This window comes from Microtus oregoni, unplaced genomic scaffold (genome assembly GCF_018167655.1).
Source record: "Microtus oregoni isolate MIOR12 unplaced genomic scaffold, Mior012 000031F_ref0000149, whole genome shotgun sequence".
Classification (NCBI taxonomy): Eukaryota; Metazoa; Chordata; class Mammalia; order Rodentia; family Cricetidae; genus Microtus; species Microtus oregoni.
Genome location: NW_024543090.1, coordinates 14320431 through 14335725, shown reverse-complemented (window position 1 = coordinate 14335725; position 15295 = coordinate 14320431). Strand labels below are relative to the sequence as shown.

General features: G+C 43.0%; 1 protein-coding gene across 1 annotated transcript in view; it reads left to right on the top strand.

The window, feature by feature from the left end:
* Positions 1–15295, top strand: part of Ryr3 (ryanodine receptor 3) — a 522546-nt gene that overhangs the window by 382138 nt on the left and 125113 nt on the right. Inside the window, exons 44-47 of the mRNA XM_041678998.1 lie at positions 7787–7967; positions 8887–8995; positions 10788–10908; positions 12718–12887. Coding sequence (XP_041534932.1) covers positions 7787–7967; positions 8887–8995; positions 10788–10908; positions 12718–12887 — 581 coding nt within the window. The remainder of the gene's footprint in view (positions 1–7786; positions 7968–8886; positions 8996–10787; positions 10909–12717; positions 12888–15295) is intronic.

Genomic DNA, 15295 nt, shown 5'->3' with positions numbered 1-15295 from the left:
GACCGACTCTAATTTATTTAATTTTATTTTACACTCCATCCACAGTTCTGCCCAACATTTCTCCTCCCCCCACCATTTACCACCACCAACCCAAACCCCATCCACTCTTCCCAATGGGTAAGGGCTCCCATGGGATGTCAACAAGGGCTGGCACATTAAGTTTGGGTAGGACCAAGCCCCTCCCCACTACATTAGGGCTGGGCATGGCGTCCCACCATAGGAAATGGACTCCAATAAGCTAGCTCATGCACCAGGGATAGATCCTGGTCCTACTGCCAAGTGCCTCATGGCTTTCTTAAAGGAGATAATTTTCTCTACTGAATTTTGATAACCTTGCTTTAAAGTCTTGGGTTGTGTTCAATTCTGAGAGTAATAAAGCCTCTATGTACCTACAAATGAAAAACTATATCTGGTTGTCTGGGATCAATCACCTCCTAATGTAGTTACTAAGAAGGAAAAGATTTCATACCAGTCCTCAAGAGGGGAGAAATTCTGTGCTTTTGTTGTTGTTGTTGTTGTTAGTATGTTTCATCCACCTCTTCATTATAAACATGCTTGGAGAAATACAGTTATTTCCTAGCGCTTGCCAGTTGCTGTCCCAGGTTGATACACCATTAACAGCCATAACACACATCTGTCGAGTAATAGGTGAAGACCAAGTGATGAGCTATAAGAAGTAATGAGATGCATTCTGTGTCTTTCTACTCAAAACAAAAAAAAATCAGTTATAATTGTTAGGAAGATGTCTGGGATCACTGTTAATGGTTCTGTAACCCACCACCCCTACCCATGTAGTGGAACTTAGTTGCCATGCCAAGAAAGATGGTGTTTGTTGGAATATGATAAAATTCAGTGTAGGAATGCCTAGAGAAGAAGACCGTATTGAATAACATCTTGGAGAAAGAAACAGTTGTATCTTGTTCAATCTCTTATTTTTTTGAGATAATTTATTTATATTGTGTCCCACTTAAGAGTCATATGGAGAGGTCATGTTAGACCCTGGAGATTCCTAGGACACATATGCCTACTAAGGTCAAGAGTATAAAATGGCGTCTCAACTTTAAAGATCATACAAGAAGTAGGTGTTTGAGACTCAACTTGTTCATTTCTGTCTATGCATTCATGGAGTCAGGAAGGCTCTACTAACTTTTCTTATGACTAGTATTAAACACCAGGGAAGGTCATAACAAAAATATGTAATAGATGACTTTTGTTCTGAAATTTACAATGTAATTGAAAAGATGTAGCAGGCTTCCTTAGACTGACAGCCCCCAAATCATAACAAAGAGACTTATTAACTATGAATGCTCAGCCTTAGCTTAGGCTTCTTAGTAGCTAGCTTTTATAAATAAAATTAATGCATTTCTATTAACCTATGCGCTTCCTTAAGGGTCACACACCCTAACTTTGTGCTGTCCGACCTGCTTTCCTACTGCCTTCATGGCCGGCTGTTGGCTCCCCTGTTCTCTCTGTCCACCAGCCCCACCTATTCCTCCTCTGCCTAGCTATTGGCCATTCAGCTTCTTATTAGACCAATCAGGTGCCTTCATCAGGCAAGGTAAAACAGCAACACATCTTTACATAGCCAAACAAATGCAGCATAAACAAATGTAACACATCGTTACATAATTAAACAATTATTTTGCAATACAAACAAATGTAACATATCTTCGCATAGTTAAACAAATATTCTATTTCACAACATTTCCCAGTCATTTCAATAGTAAAAATAGTGAATGAAGCTTGAGATCTAAATGAAACCATTGATTTAACCTAAAATGGTATTTTAACTTATATCTAACATCCATGCTTCACCAATATTCTTCATGCAAAATATTATATGTCTGGCACTCATCACAAATTGACTTTCATATTGAATAGATGCTATATATTCTATTAATATGCTCATCAATTCTGACTCTAGGTTTCCTTTTCATTTTATGTCACATTTTTAAAAAGAGGTGAACCCAAACTATAAACACATAATTAACATTTTTGGATGATTACATTCTAATCCTCAGGCTTCCGCTGCGCTAGTGGAAGGGTAGTCCAGCCTGCAGGACCTCATTTGTCCCTTAACTGTAAGATCTACATATGTCCTGATGTTCTTCTTTGTTCTCTTCCCTAAGTCACACTTACACTTCCCACTTTATGTATCCACTACAGACTAAGAGGCACTTCGACTTTAGTGCCCTAAATCTAAAGGTTGCATCTATAATTATAACCCCAAATCCACTCTTTCCCCAAGAATTTCCCATCTCCTAACTTCAATCACCCATTTTTCAGATACACAAACAGCTGCATTTTCCCTGCTCTATAGCTATCATTAAACTCTGTTGATTCCATGTCTAAAATGTTTCGAAAGTCCATGAGTTTTTTTCTCCTCTTTCATCCTCTTCCAGGATGTTTTCTTTTTCTACCCAGGTTACTTCATCAGAATTAGATCCAAATTCTAGAGTTCTACTTGCTGGATAGTTTTTATATCAACTTGACACAAGCTAAAGTTATCTGAAAGGACCCAGCACATTGTGAGTTGTACCATTCCTGGGCTGGTGATTCTGGGCTCTCTAAGAGATCAGGCTGGTCAAGCCATGAGAAGCAAGCCAGTAAGCAGCTCCCCTCCATGACTTCTCCATCAGCTCCTACGTCCAGGTTTCTGCCCTGTTGGAGTTCCTTTCCTGACTTTTCTTCAATGATGAACAGTGATATGGAAGTGAAAGCTAAATAAACACTTTCCTCCTCAACTTGCTTTTTGGCCATGGTGTTTTGTCACAGCAATAGGAGCCCTAACTAAGACATCTACTCTCCTATATCTGACTGTAGGCAAATTTATTGTCATGAGATAATAAACATTTATTTATTATGTATCTATAAGACATTTGGGAAGTGCTCGTGCCAGTCTATGGGTCTGGTAGGATAGTTCTGTCTCATTCTGGGATCCAGGCTGTACTGTCTGATTTAATACTTGTCCATTGTTCCTAGATCAATGGCTAGAAGGTAATAGGCTCAGCAATAGTTTGAATTAATGAGAAAATTTGCTAAGACTCTCTGGCTTGCTCTGGTCCTATCATAGTAGTCTACAGGCAGATCCCTAACACCTCCCTCTTAGACCAGGAGGAAGCTTATTCATTTAGTCAAGAACTCTTTTGTAGGTGAGGGTGTAGCTTAGGAATACTTGACTAACATGCATAGGCCCTGGATTCGAGTCTCAGAACTGGAAAATAAATAAATAATAACTATTTTGATTATTTATTATATGTTGTCAGGAGTCACCTTTTTGGGGTGACTCCTGCCATACCCCTAGCCATGGCAGGTTCATACGTTCCAGGATAGAGGCATGAGAATTAGAAAAGTTAGGTAGGAGGAACAGAGATAAGAAATAAACACAGAGACATAGAATAGTAACAGGAGGGCAATTCTGTGAATACTAAATGCTGAATTCTGAGTTCTGATTTCACCTGCATTTATTTTTCCGTACATTCTATACCTCAATACAAAAGAGGGGAAGAAGGCAAAAGACTGCCTTCACATGATGCAAAGTACAATCAGAACAGTTACTTGCCCCAGTACTTGAGACATTAAGCCATTAATTCTTGAGAAAAGTATTTGATGCTTGGAGCAGCAAAAACACCATAGACCAAGTATTCTGCAGGCAGTCACTCCCTAGGTCAAACCTGATGGAGGAAGGTCATTGGTTAAAAAAAATAAAGAAACTGCTTGGCTGGCCCTCATAGGTTAGAACACAGGTGGGTGGAGAAAACAGAACAGAATGCTGGGAGGAAGAGGAAGTGAGCTCAGACTCGACAGCTCTCCTCTCGGGAGCAGACGCCTCAGAGAGACGCCATGCCCCGCTCACGGGCAGACACACGCGAAGAAGCTCCGACCCAGGATGAACCTAGGCTAGAATCATCCCGGTAAGACCGGTGCTCACAGATTATTAGAGATGGGTTGATCGGGATATCAGAATTAGCCAGTAAGGGCTAGAGCTAAAGGGCCAAGCAGTGTTTAAGTGAATACAATTTGTGTGTTGTTATTTCGAGGCATAAGCTAGCCAGGTGACCGGGGTGCTGGGGACGCAGCCCCGCCGCTCTTATTACTACATAAACCTCTTGTTTCAAAAGAAAGAAAAATAGTGGAACAACTTCTATGGGCCATCTTAATTTTCAAAACACCAAGTAACCACATCCTAGGTCAGGGTGTAGCCATACCTGTTGTCCACAACTTTGAGCAAACAAAATAAACCAAACTCTCTGACCTTCAGACAAGGTGGGATGGGCTCACGTTTTGGGGCCTCCACAATGTGTCAAACATTAGCAAAACCGTGAACATACAGGATTACATAATTCAGACACAGCACTCTGTCTTTACAAAACGTGCAGTTTAGTGAGAAAAACAGACACACGGAAGGGTTTAGTGTTTGAGAGGACCAGATTTCTGGAGCTCTCGTGCTTTAAACAACTCTTGAAGAATTCCATGGAATTAAGTCAAGAGTTTATGACAAGAGGATGGAGTTCTAAAGAAAGCATGCTGGGCAAACAAACTATGTAACAGAACTGTAGTTAGAACACAGGGCGTGAGATAAGGTGACATATTGAAGATGCAATAGTGAGCTTCTATTAATTGTCCCAGGAGTCTGATACCTTTACCAGTGTGAATCATTTCTATTTCCATCCCACTGCTCTGACATATTGGAAAGAAAGTCGCAGCATTACTAACTGAGCGCCTTTGAAGGAAGGCACTGCAGGCATCCACGCTGTTGCTAAGCTCATTTCTTATTTTGGAACTCAAGAAAAAAATATTGTGGTATGCCCTTGGGCAAAAGCAATTTACCTCAAAATATTTTCCCGCCTTTGAAAACTGCCCAGGAAGCTCAACATTTGGCCTCACCAGAGTACGGTTGGTTGGCAGTTGGGCTCACTGAACTACAGGCAACCAGGAAGTGTTCCCACTCTTCTGTCCCCACTACTCCATGAAGTCTTTACTAATTCTCCTAGTCCCCTGTCTAATCAGCCACAGTGGTTGGATTCTGGTTTCGTCCTCTAATAGAGTACATCTGCATCCCCTGCATATGTCCAACTTAAAATGACCAGGGAATGGCTTCCTGGGTCAGTTCTCAGAGTCAACCTAATTAGCTAAGTTCTGAAGATGTGAGATTTGGATTAAAAGGGGGCTAATTGGGCAAATGAACTTTAGATGCAATCCCAATATACGACTCTGATTTCTCAACTTCTGCTTCTGCTGCTTCTCTGTCCCATAAACTCTGTGGTGCTAATTGCTGGGGGATGTGCTGAGCTGAACTCAGCATGCTGATTAGAAAATGTGCTGACCCACAAGCATCTCCAGTGTGAGCTGAAAGCATCAGAGTGTCGCCTTCAAGTCGGCTTCACTAATAAGGCTGGGGTTTTTTTCCCCAATTTTGACTCTTAATATTTCATACGTTTCAAAGGACATGTATATATGATACCTGCTAAGAATTACAGGCCAGAAATATTTAAAAGTAGTACCATATGTTACATCTATGTCTAAGAGTGTTTGTTTCTGAGCATGCTGGTCTTTCTGGTACTTTTACTGAACTATCTCTCCTGTGAGTAAACTGTATTGGTACGTATCAAGAATATGAGGTAGAAGTGACATGCTATTCTTTTAAATATATGTTTATATTAAACATTTGAGAATTTCAAACATGCACACAATGTGTTTTGATCAAACTCACCACCACACTCCCTCCCTCAAACTCCACCCACATCCAACCACCACTTTTCCCGCTTATTACAAGTATTCTTTTTTCTAAACCTGGAAGCCTAATTAGTGCTGCCTGTATGTGCCTGGGTCATGCTTTTTGGGTGAGACTTGACAGAAGTCGGATGTTTTGAGAAAGGGACTCCCTTTGCATTCCAGGCTGGCCTTGAACATGTGATTCTCCTGACTCGGCCTCCTAATCCCAGGATTATGGACATATGCTTCTATGCCTAGCTCCTAGATGGCACATGTCTTCTCAGATTCTCTAAACTCTCCTTGACAACTTGTAAAAATGATAAGCTGTTTAAATTCAGCATAATGAAAAATTCTGGATGACATGAACATAATTCTAAAACATCCTTAAAATCCCACAAGTGTTCCCATTCTTTCTTATGCCCTAATTGTAGCACTTTTAGGTGACTAAATATTAATGCCAGGGCTGTGACCAAGCTAGGCAAGTAGGTGACTAAATATTAATGCCAGGGCTGTGACCAAGCTGGGCAAGTGCTCTACACTGAGCTATGTTTCCAGCCTTAATTATTCCAAATAAAACATTTTTATGAAACAAAATTTAATCTGTCCAGATAGCTTTTAAATATGTCTATGAATTATGTGGTAGTCCTCCCTCTAGAACATGGAGCCTAAATCTTCTTCCTTTAAGCATGAGCTAGATTTAGTGAATCACATCTAATGAATAAAATACTGCAAAATGATTGTGCATAACCAGATTGCTACAGCACACTGCAGCTTCTGCCTTATTCTCTTGATCTGTGGGTATCAATGGCCATGTCATGAGAACACCCATGCAGCCTTCCAACGAGGTCAACGTGGTGAGGAGCTGAGGTCAAGTCTACTATCCAACAAGTAACCAAGGCAGCATGCCATCAGCTTAGAAGCTGATTCCCCCAGCTGCAGACGTATCTCCAGATAACTGTAGCCAAACCAATCCCGACACGGAAGCTTCAAGTAAATCCCAAGCCAAGACCATGTAGCTTAATCAACTCCCAAGGTCCAGACCTGTGAAAATTGATGCCTATTGTTTTAGATTATGACAATGTGAGATATGTCTTCAGAGGAATTAATAATGCCATAGCCTACATAAGAGTACATTCTCTTATATAATTCACCACCCATTCAAGAAATACTTAAAATTTAATACTTGGAAATGTAATGGTTTGGGAGAAAAGCATTGTTCTTTAGGCTTCATGTAATACACATTTTTAAAAAATGCCTGAGAGTCAGCTCAGGGATCACATTCTCAAACACAAATTAGGATTTCACCCAACAAAGAAGGTGTGTTTTATAAATTATTTAAGCAAGCTGTCACGCTGCTTTGGGATGGAAATGTTGGTTCTGAGACTCAACAGCTCTCCTTTCCTATACATTCCTTTTTCTTTGGCACTGCCCAGTCCATCCTTGGCTCCTCCAAAGAAAAATGCCAAGAGAACACAGCACTTTGCCCCGTCCCTTCCCTCAGGCCTATTATTAGAAAAGTTGATCCGGCAGATTCTTCATCCTGACCAGTGACTTCAGATATCATGAGGTCTGCCTTATCAAGCCAGATTGTTCTAGGATACGTGTGTGACTCCACACAACTCATCAAGTGAAGAGCTATGGTATCATTTCCTCCAGACCGGCTGAGGCACGCTAGCTTGAGTTATCTTCTTACCTCTTTTCAGGAAAGGAGGCCAAGTGTTAATTCTGCAGGCACTCAGCAAGATGTGAGACTCTTGTCCCCAAGTCACTTGTAAATGAACTTATAACAGCAGATTGAGTGGTATATGTACCCTCTGAGGGCCTCAATATAGGGGAGTCATTTCAGAGGTAAAAATCCCGAGAGCAAGATTCTATTCCATGATGGTCAACTGTGTAATGAGTAGACCTGGCCTTTTATTGAAGGTCACCTTTCTTTCATCGATATTTCCTCATAATATTAATAGGTGACAAAGCAAGCGAAATGCTGTTCTCCCAGCTCGCCGGCTACAAATAACTTTGAGGTTGTGCTTTCCAGTGCAAAGGACACCAGGCCTCTCTCTCTCTTCCTCAGGTGAAAGTGTAGAGGAAAACGCCAGTGTTGTGGTCAAGCTGCTCATCCGACGTCCTGAGTGCTTTGGGCCAGCTCTGAGGGGTGAAGGAGGAAACGGACTGCTGGCGGCCATGCAGGGGGCTATTAAGATCTCAGAGAACCCGGCCCTCGACCTCCCCTCCCAGGGTTACAAGACAGAAGTGTAAGTGAATTACTCCAGTGCGTGCGCAGTTGGTAGGCTGCCAAATACTGTCAGACCATGAATCGCTAGGGTTGGCTCAGGAAGCGTGCCTGGTAGAAAGAGCACAGATGTTTTATGGCAGTTAAAATGCTTCAGATCACTTTGTCAGGCCCATTACTGTTATGACCTGCCCAGAGAGCTTGGGGATCAGTAGCGGCTCCTTCCATTTCCTCAGACCATTCAGCCCAGCTGGCAAACCTCTGAGGCAGCAAAGCCTTCTTTCTGGCTTCTACTGCACCTGCTTACAGCATGGCTGCAGGAAGATTGCTCAGGAGAGCACTTTAAGTGTATAGATTCCTTGTAGATTGCTGTAGGATTTAAGAGTTCAGAGTTTAGTTGGTACAGTTATTGATTCCCTTGTCACTTTCCCTCTATCGTGTCCAGTGGTCCTTTGCCTTTATATACCTAGTTTATACCCCATAGTCTGCAGGATGTGTGTAGCCCACCAGAGTTGACTCTGCAAACAGTTGGCTTTTTCCCCCTTTGTCATCAGTTCTGATAGATCACTTAGTCGATAAGGGAGAACTCAAAATATCTTTGCCTCAACTTTCTTCTATAACATGATATAAAACAAAGACCCAGAGTAGAATAGTTTGGTAACCTCATTGCCCAACTCCTGACTTCTTGTCCAACTGGACACTCAGGAAGGAAGAGGGAATGAAAGGTGGATAGTGCCTGAACTCACGTTTCAAGGTTCACGGAAGCCTTAAGCTCTCATGGAAAAATATTTGGGACCTTTGGGCATACTGAGTAAAGCCACGTCATCAGCCTCTAGAGTGGGAAGTGGCGAGGGAAAGTTTGTTCAGCCCGAATGGGGTGTTTTTAGCAAGCAGTGCCTGGCCTCTCACGCACTTTCCGCATGTGGACTCTTTCTCTGCAGCACAGAGGATGACGAGGAGGAGGAAGAGATTGTGCACATGGGCAATGCCATTATGTCGTTTTATTCGGCTCTTATAGATCTACTGGGCCGCTGTGCTCCTGAAATGCATGTAAGTGACTGAGTTTCCTGACAGCAGCTTTGAGGAACAACAGCCCGAATGGAGAACACCGGGAAACCCTGAGTGTAGTTTCTTCATCTGTGCCTGGCATTTACTAACAAGCTTCGCTCCGAGTTCCTTTCAGCTAACGCCAAAGCAGTTTCCACTTCAAATGCCTGGATGGGCCACCTTCTAAGGAAGAAAGTGTGTGTGCATGCAGGCATGTGTGCGTGTGTGTTCTTTTTGGTACTATCTGGATATAGCCTCTACACATTTTGTTTAAAAAGTTTTCCGAAATGAGGCTTCCATGTCCCTCAGCTTGGTCAAAACGTGGCTAACCAGATTTTGGCCATGCCATTGTAAACGCCTCCTGAGTGCCACATAGACACTCTGTGTGGGAAATACTGGCTTGATGACCATGGCTTTGGTCTCTAGGAAAACAGTTTTGCAGGCACATACACATAAAGATGGTTCTGTCTGATGTGATGTTTTCTCAGAACTCCAGTTTGGGTCTAAAAAGTGTTTATTTCCTTCCATTTTTCACTCCCGCTGATAAGATATTTGACGTTATTTTATGTAAAGCCTCACACTGAAATTGAGAGGAAATAGTTGCTCTTCTTGTGGAAGGAAAATCTAAATCTTGGTATTGGAAGCAGATGAGAATCACTAGGATGCCAGTTGCTTCCGTGACACACTAGCCCTACCTCATCAGCCTGTCTTTTCCTTTCAGTTCCTTTGGGCAAAGAAAGAACACAGAAGGAAGTCAGGGAAGTGGCAGGGTGTCTATAACTTGGAGGAGAAGTGTTAGTCCCCTTTTGTTAGTGCTCTGCTCCCCTTGATTGCTTTGTAACACTTCTGGAAGCAAGTTCCATAGCTGCCATGTTCTCCAAAAGACAGCCTGCCAAAGCTGATTCACCAGAGCCGGCCAAAGGAAGAAATTAATACCTGCCCTTCTGCCTACCACCTCTGTGCCCCCACAGATTCACACACATAAGCACACACACACTTAGGCATGAGCACATGCACGCACACACGCACACCCCTACACCCAGTCTCAGAACTCCTTCTGCAGAAGGAAAGAGATAAAGCTGCATCATTGCTGATAGCCCACCAGAAAGAGAGGTGGCAGGCGGGATAGAAACAGGATCCTGCTTGCTTTCTCTGGGGCCCCATGTCTCAGAATGCTTCAGCCCACCTGGGGGCAGATCTGACCCTGTGCTCCTGGAGAGTTACCTCTCAGCATAAGGTCCACTGCCACCTCATCAGAGACCTCTGCAGGAAGATGAACATGCACACTTGTGTGCATGCTGCTTGGCCAGTTGGTTTGTGTATGAGTAAACCTAGCCTCCTTGGGGTGACTCCAAGGGAACACTCGAGTTATCTTCGACAGTGTCTAGACTCTTCTTACCCACCCGCAACATTCTTCAAGCTCAGAAGAGACTGGAGTTTCTAAGTCATTTTCTCATCTGCTACAATTCTGAGGACTGGTACTGCGAACACAGCTCTTCCAACACGGCTGTGAGGGCTCCCCGCTGAGGGTTGATACCTTACCTGCTGAGGATTTCAGCCTCAGGGAAGAATGTGGCTGCCTTCAGTGGCTTATTCCCTCCATCTCCCTTCTTGTAGTAAATCAAGAGGAAGTCTCTTTCTCTGTAGTCACACATATCAATAGCAATTGGGGAGAACTCAGAAACAGACCCCTGCTTGCTGCCAAGACTACTTTCCTGCTGTTCTTAGGCGGTGCAGTGTAGCAGGTGTGGGGACTTCATCTATCTAATCTCTTTCCCTCTTTCCCTTGTGACAGCTCATTCAAACAGGGAAAGGGGAAGCCATCCGGATCCGCTCCATCCTGCGCTCCTTGGTCCCCACAGAAGACCTGGTTGGAATCATCAGCATCCCCCTGAAACTGCCCTCCCTAAACAAAGGTAAGGATCAGCCTTAGTCAGAGCCTGCCTTCTAGTACTTGCCTGCTCAGCAACAGGACTCTGCCAGAGTTCCCTGCCAGATGACAATGCAGGCTGCCGGGGGACGTGTTCTTTTACCGATGATGAGTTTTCTGTAGACTTAACCTAGTCCTGTAGCATCTGCTTCCCTGTGATGAGATGCCAAATCATTGGCACTCAGGTACAGACTGGCTTCACCATTCTGGGACCAGGGACTACTCTAGCCTTCTGAAGTGTGACAAAATGAGCAGGAGACAGCTCTTACGATGGCCTGACTTCTCCATTGCCAGTGTGCCCTATGGATCTGAAAGACCTCAAAGCCCAGGAGAATAAGTTACCCCCAATGCTACTTGTGGCATTTGGCACCAATCATCCCCAGAACATTTTGATTCTCTGAGTTACTCTATCTGATGACCTTAATTTCATCAGGCACGTGATGTCATTAAAAGGATAGCACGAGTCTGGCTGTTGCAGTGTTTCCCAAACTCCCATTCCACAAAACACCATCAAAGGATATCTTAATATACTTATGTAGTAGGGGCTCATGGACAAATAAATATTGAAATGGTTGTAGAATATGCATTTTATTAAATGTTCGAGAATATGTGTCACTTTCATAACTTCATACAGCACAGTGGAGTAATAGTGTGTCAGAGAAAACGGGAAAAGGAAATAGATGTTAAACTCCATGCTTCCCAAAGACGTGGTGCTTTCTTTCAGCACAAAACACTTGCTGAATCTCACGCATATAGTATTCATCAAAGCACCACAGCTGTGGATAAAAAACCAAGTCAGTCTTAGACACCCACTCCCAATCTTCCTTGTGCTGCGGGGTGAGAGGCTCCATGGCGCCCATCCCTCTTACTGGACCACACAGATTTCTTGGCAGAAGGAGGCCCTGAGATGAACACTACGTCAGCCCTGTGCCCCTTGGGATGCCTTAGGAAGTCTGCTCCCGTTCAGCACTCGCAAATGCTGTGACTTTTCTTGGTCATTTGGGAGTTATCTTTCCTAGTTTTTGGTACAAGACCAGAGAGAGAAGGCTGCTCATCTTTCCCCCTAAAAACTCCCTTATTTTCCAAGTCAAGCAGGCTGATTTTCGCTGCAGATTCCTCACTTTAGCCTTGCGCCAGGTTTTTGCACTCCAGTCAGTCTAAAATAATGGGGTAACTTGGTCTAAGTATCACCTGGAGCAGACACTGAAGGAGTACTTGCCTTCTTTAGCACTGTGGTGCGATGACTACAGACTTGACATATCATTCAATTTCATCTACTTTCTTAGCATTTTCCCTTACATTCTGCATCATCCACCAAAAGAGCAATAACGCAAGCCTCGATTTCCTAGAAATTTCCCCATTTTGTAGGATAAATACTCCCACTGTAGGTAGCTTCATGCTGCCAATGAAGCGTCACAGAACGTGGAGTTGGAGAGAGAAGCCATAAACTACACCATCATGTTGTATTTGAGTCTATAAGTTACAGCCTTATATAAAGTATGCATGAGTATACTTTATAGCAAAACTAGAAACCTGTGAACTGTGCCTACAGGTTACCTTTAAAAATAGAATCTACTCCATTATGAATTTAAACTTTTAATTAAAATGTGTTTAGTAATCAGCTCATAGATATTTGACAGTAGCTTCTCCCATCCTAGTTTAAGGTGCTTCCAACCTGGTTCTTATTCCTAACCTTCCTGTTGCCTATCACAGCAAGCTATAGAGAGACAAGTTCTCTGCTGTGTTTTCTAACTGTGTGAACAAGGAGCAGGAAGTGATGTGTTCTGTCTTTCAGATGGATCAGTCAGCGAGCCGGACATGGCAGCCAACTTCTGCCCTGACCACAAGGCACCCATGGTGCTGTTCTTGGACCGTGTGTATGGCATTAAAGATCAAACCTTCCTGCTCCACTTGCTGGAAGTTGGGTTTTTGCCTGACCTACGAGCATCTGCATCCCTAGATACAGTAAGTGGCTAAGATAAAGAGTGTAGAAGAGAATTCCCCTCATGGTTAGGTGAGTAACATTGGACTTAGGAACACATATTTCCTGACTACTTGATGGTCATATTTTAATGGCTCACTTAATAGTGAGAAAAACAGAGGTACCAAAAACTGGAAAACGTTAATTTATTGACCCAAAATCTTACATGTAGGTAAATTTGGCCTTAATTTTCTGTTTCAGTCCCTTCCATTGAAGTTTCTCAAACCTTAGGGCACTATTTCTTGAGGAAATGGCGAAAGGGAACCAGACAATGATGTCCGTCATAGCATGTTTTCATAGCATGTCTGGCTACCTGTAAAATACCAGGAGCAATTTTTCTGTTATCCAACTCCTTCTTATAACCAATTATGGATATCACTAACGGTCTCCCAGGAGACAAAAGAAAAAATTCTATTGTTTATTGGAAAAGACTGGCTGGAAGCCTTTCAGGCTACCGATACTCTTCCCTTTCTTGCCTATTTCATCCCACACATGGGCCAGCAGGAAGGATGATCTGCAGCCAGAGGTATGACAGAGGTCAGTACAGGAAGTCAAGGACAAGGACACAGTGGGAAATCAATGCTGGGATAAAGAAATCCAGCATACACAGGCATCACGTCACGAAGTGTCTGACCCTAATATAAGAAACTCCAGCTTTCATATCTGTGTCTTGTGGGGAGGGCGAGGAGGATGCAACAAGCTAGATCGGCTTAATTTCAAAAAACTTTCTTATAGGCGTGTTTGCAGTTAGGTTTCTGAAGGGCGCCACCTGGTGTCCAGTAGGCGTAAGTATGAGCTCTGGAGTGAAGGGTTTGCTGCCGGGACCTCCATTCATTTACTGGACATGAAAATGAGGAATGGTCTGTCAGTGAAGGAGTCAGGGCCATCGGATCCTTCTATATCTTCTCTGTAACCCACCCGCCACTACTCTTGTTTGGAGCTTTTCTATAAATCCCTAGGTTTTAAAAATAACTTTTCAAATTTGTGGACTTCACATTTCCTGATTAAAGCCTTTAATTCTTTTTGTAGTTCAAACAGCAAATTCTCTTCTAGCATTTGATGTTTGATCACGTGCTTGCCAAAGCACCATCTGCCCCTCCAAAAAAAATAAATAAAAATAAAGAGAGAGATTTTATGTTCAGTTCCTCATCTGAGAACTTTCAAGCTGCAGGATTGCAAGCTCCGCTTCCTCGTTTGAACCACGCAGTCCCTGAAAGAGACAAATGAGAAAGACGAGCTATTATCTCCAGCGTAGTTGCCAATGTCTCCAGAAGACGAGCTTCTGATAATTAATATCAACACCCAGAAATGTGAAGGCTTCAAAGAAAACAGTTTCCCAAATCATAAGTTGTAGAACATGTTCATTCAGATATAATAGCTGTGATAATTGCAGGAAATAATGACATTTTATCTCTGTGGGTCTCAAGGCTTCTTCTGAAGTCCTTCGGTCTTCAACAATGACATTAGTCACGCCACGCTTTGGCTATATTTAGTCACTAAATGGATCGTCCCTGAATCCAGCTTGTCCATCTAAGTTTACAAAGAGGAACAAAGTGAAAGAGAATTATTCCAGAGCTTTGGAGAAGGCCCTAGATTCCTGTTCCTTTTTGTACTTCTCCTGCAGCGTCTGGTTCCCGTTAGTGAGGTCAACCCTCGTATCATTTACCAGGTTGTGAACGGCCCAGAGTACGTATAAGTTAACTAGTGGGCATCAGAAATCCACTTTCTCTTTGTAAAGCTGGTGGATTTGAAGGACAGTATACAACCTTTATCCCAGGAAGACAACCTGTGAGACTCCTGCCCATAAGGTAACAAGTGAGAGCTCCATACAGAATGAGGATGCAAACATCTGGAACCTGGGCATTCAAATAGCAGTTGATGCCCATTGACTGAATTCAGTGAAAGCTTAAAATTCTTCCCTGAGACCGTTTAGAATCCAGTCATTTCTAGATGTTTGCTTTGTGTCTGGGGATAGGGGATAATCCTTTTTTTTTTCTTTTAAATGGGAAAGAGAAGTGTGTAGGGGTCCCTGCAGGCTGTCCAGCTGGCAGAGAAGTGATCCAGGTGAGGGGAGAATGAAACTCAGGGCAGTCCAGTTTAGGTAGCTGGTGCCAGGCCAAGACAAGAGTCTGACCTAAGTTTGTTTATTTTTGCCGTATTTAAGCATAGCATGTTTAACTCGCTCCCGTGAGTAGACTGAAGCATAAGCCATGTTTACATAGAAACTCTTTACAAAGTAGGTATGGTTTTCTTCCTAAGATGACTTCTTGTTGACTTAGAAACCACACCTAAGATAAGGTCTAGGAAGGCTGACTGAGGTAATGTAAGTGCAATGCCTGCAGGGGCCAGGATTTGGCCTGGCCCTAAGAAAACATAGAAGTCACTTAGATTG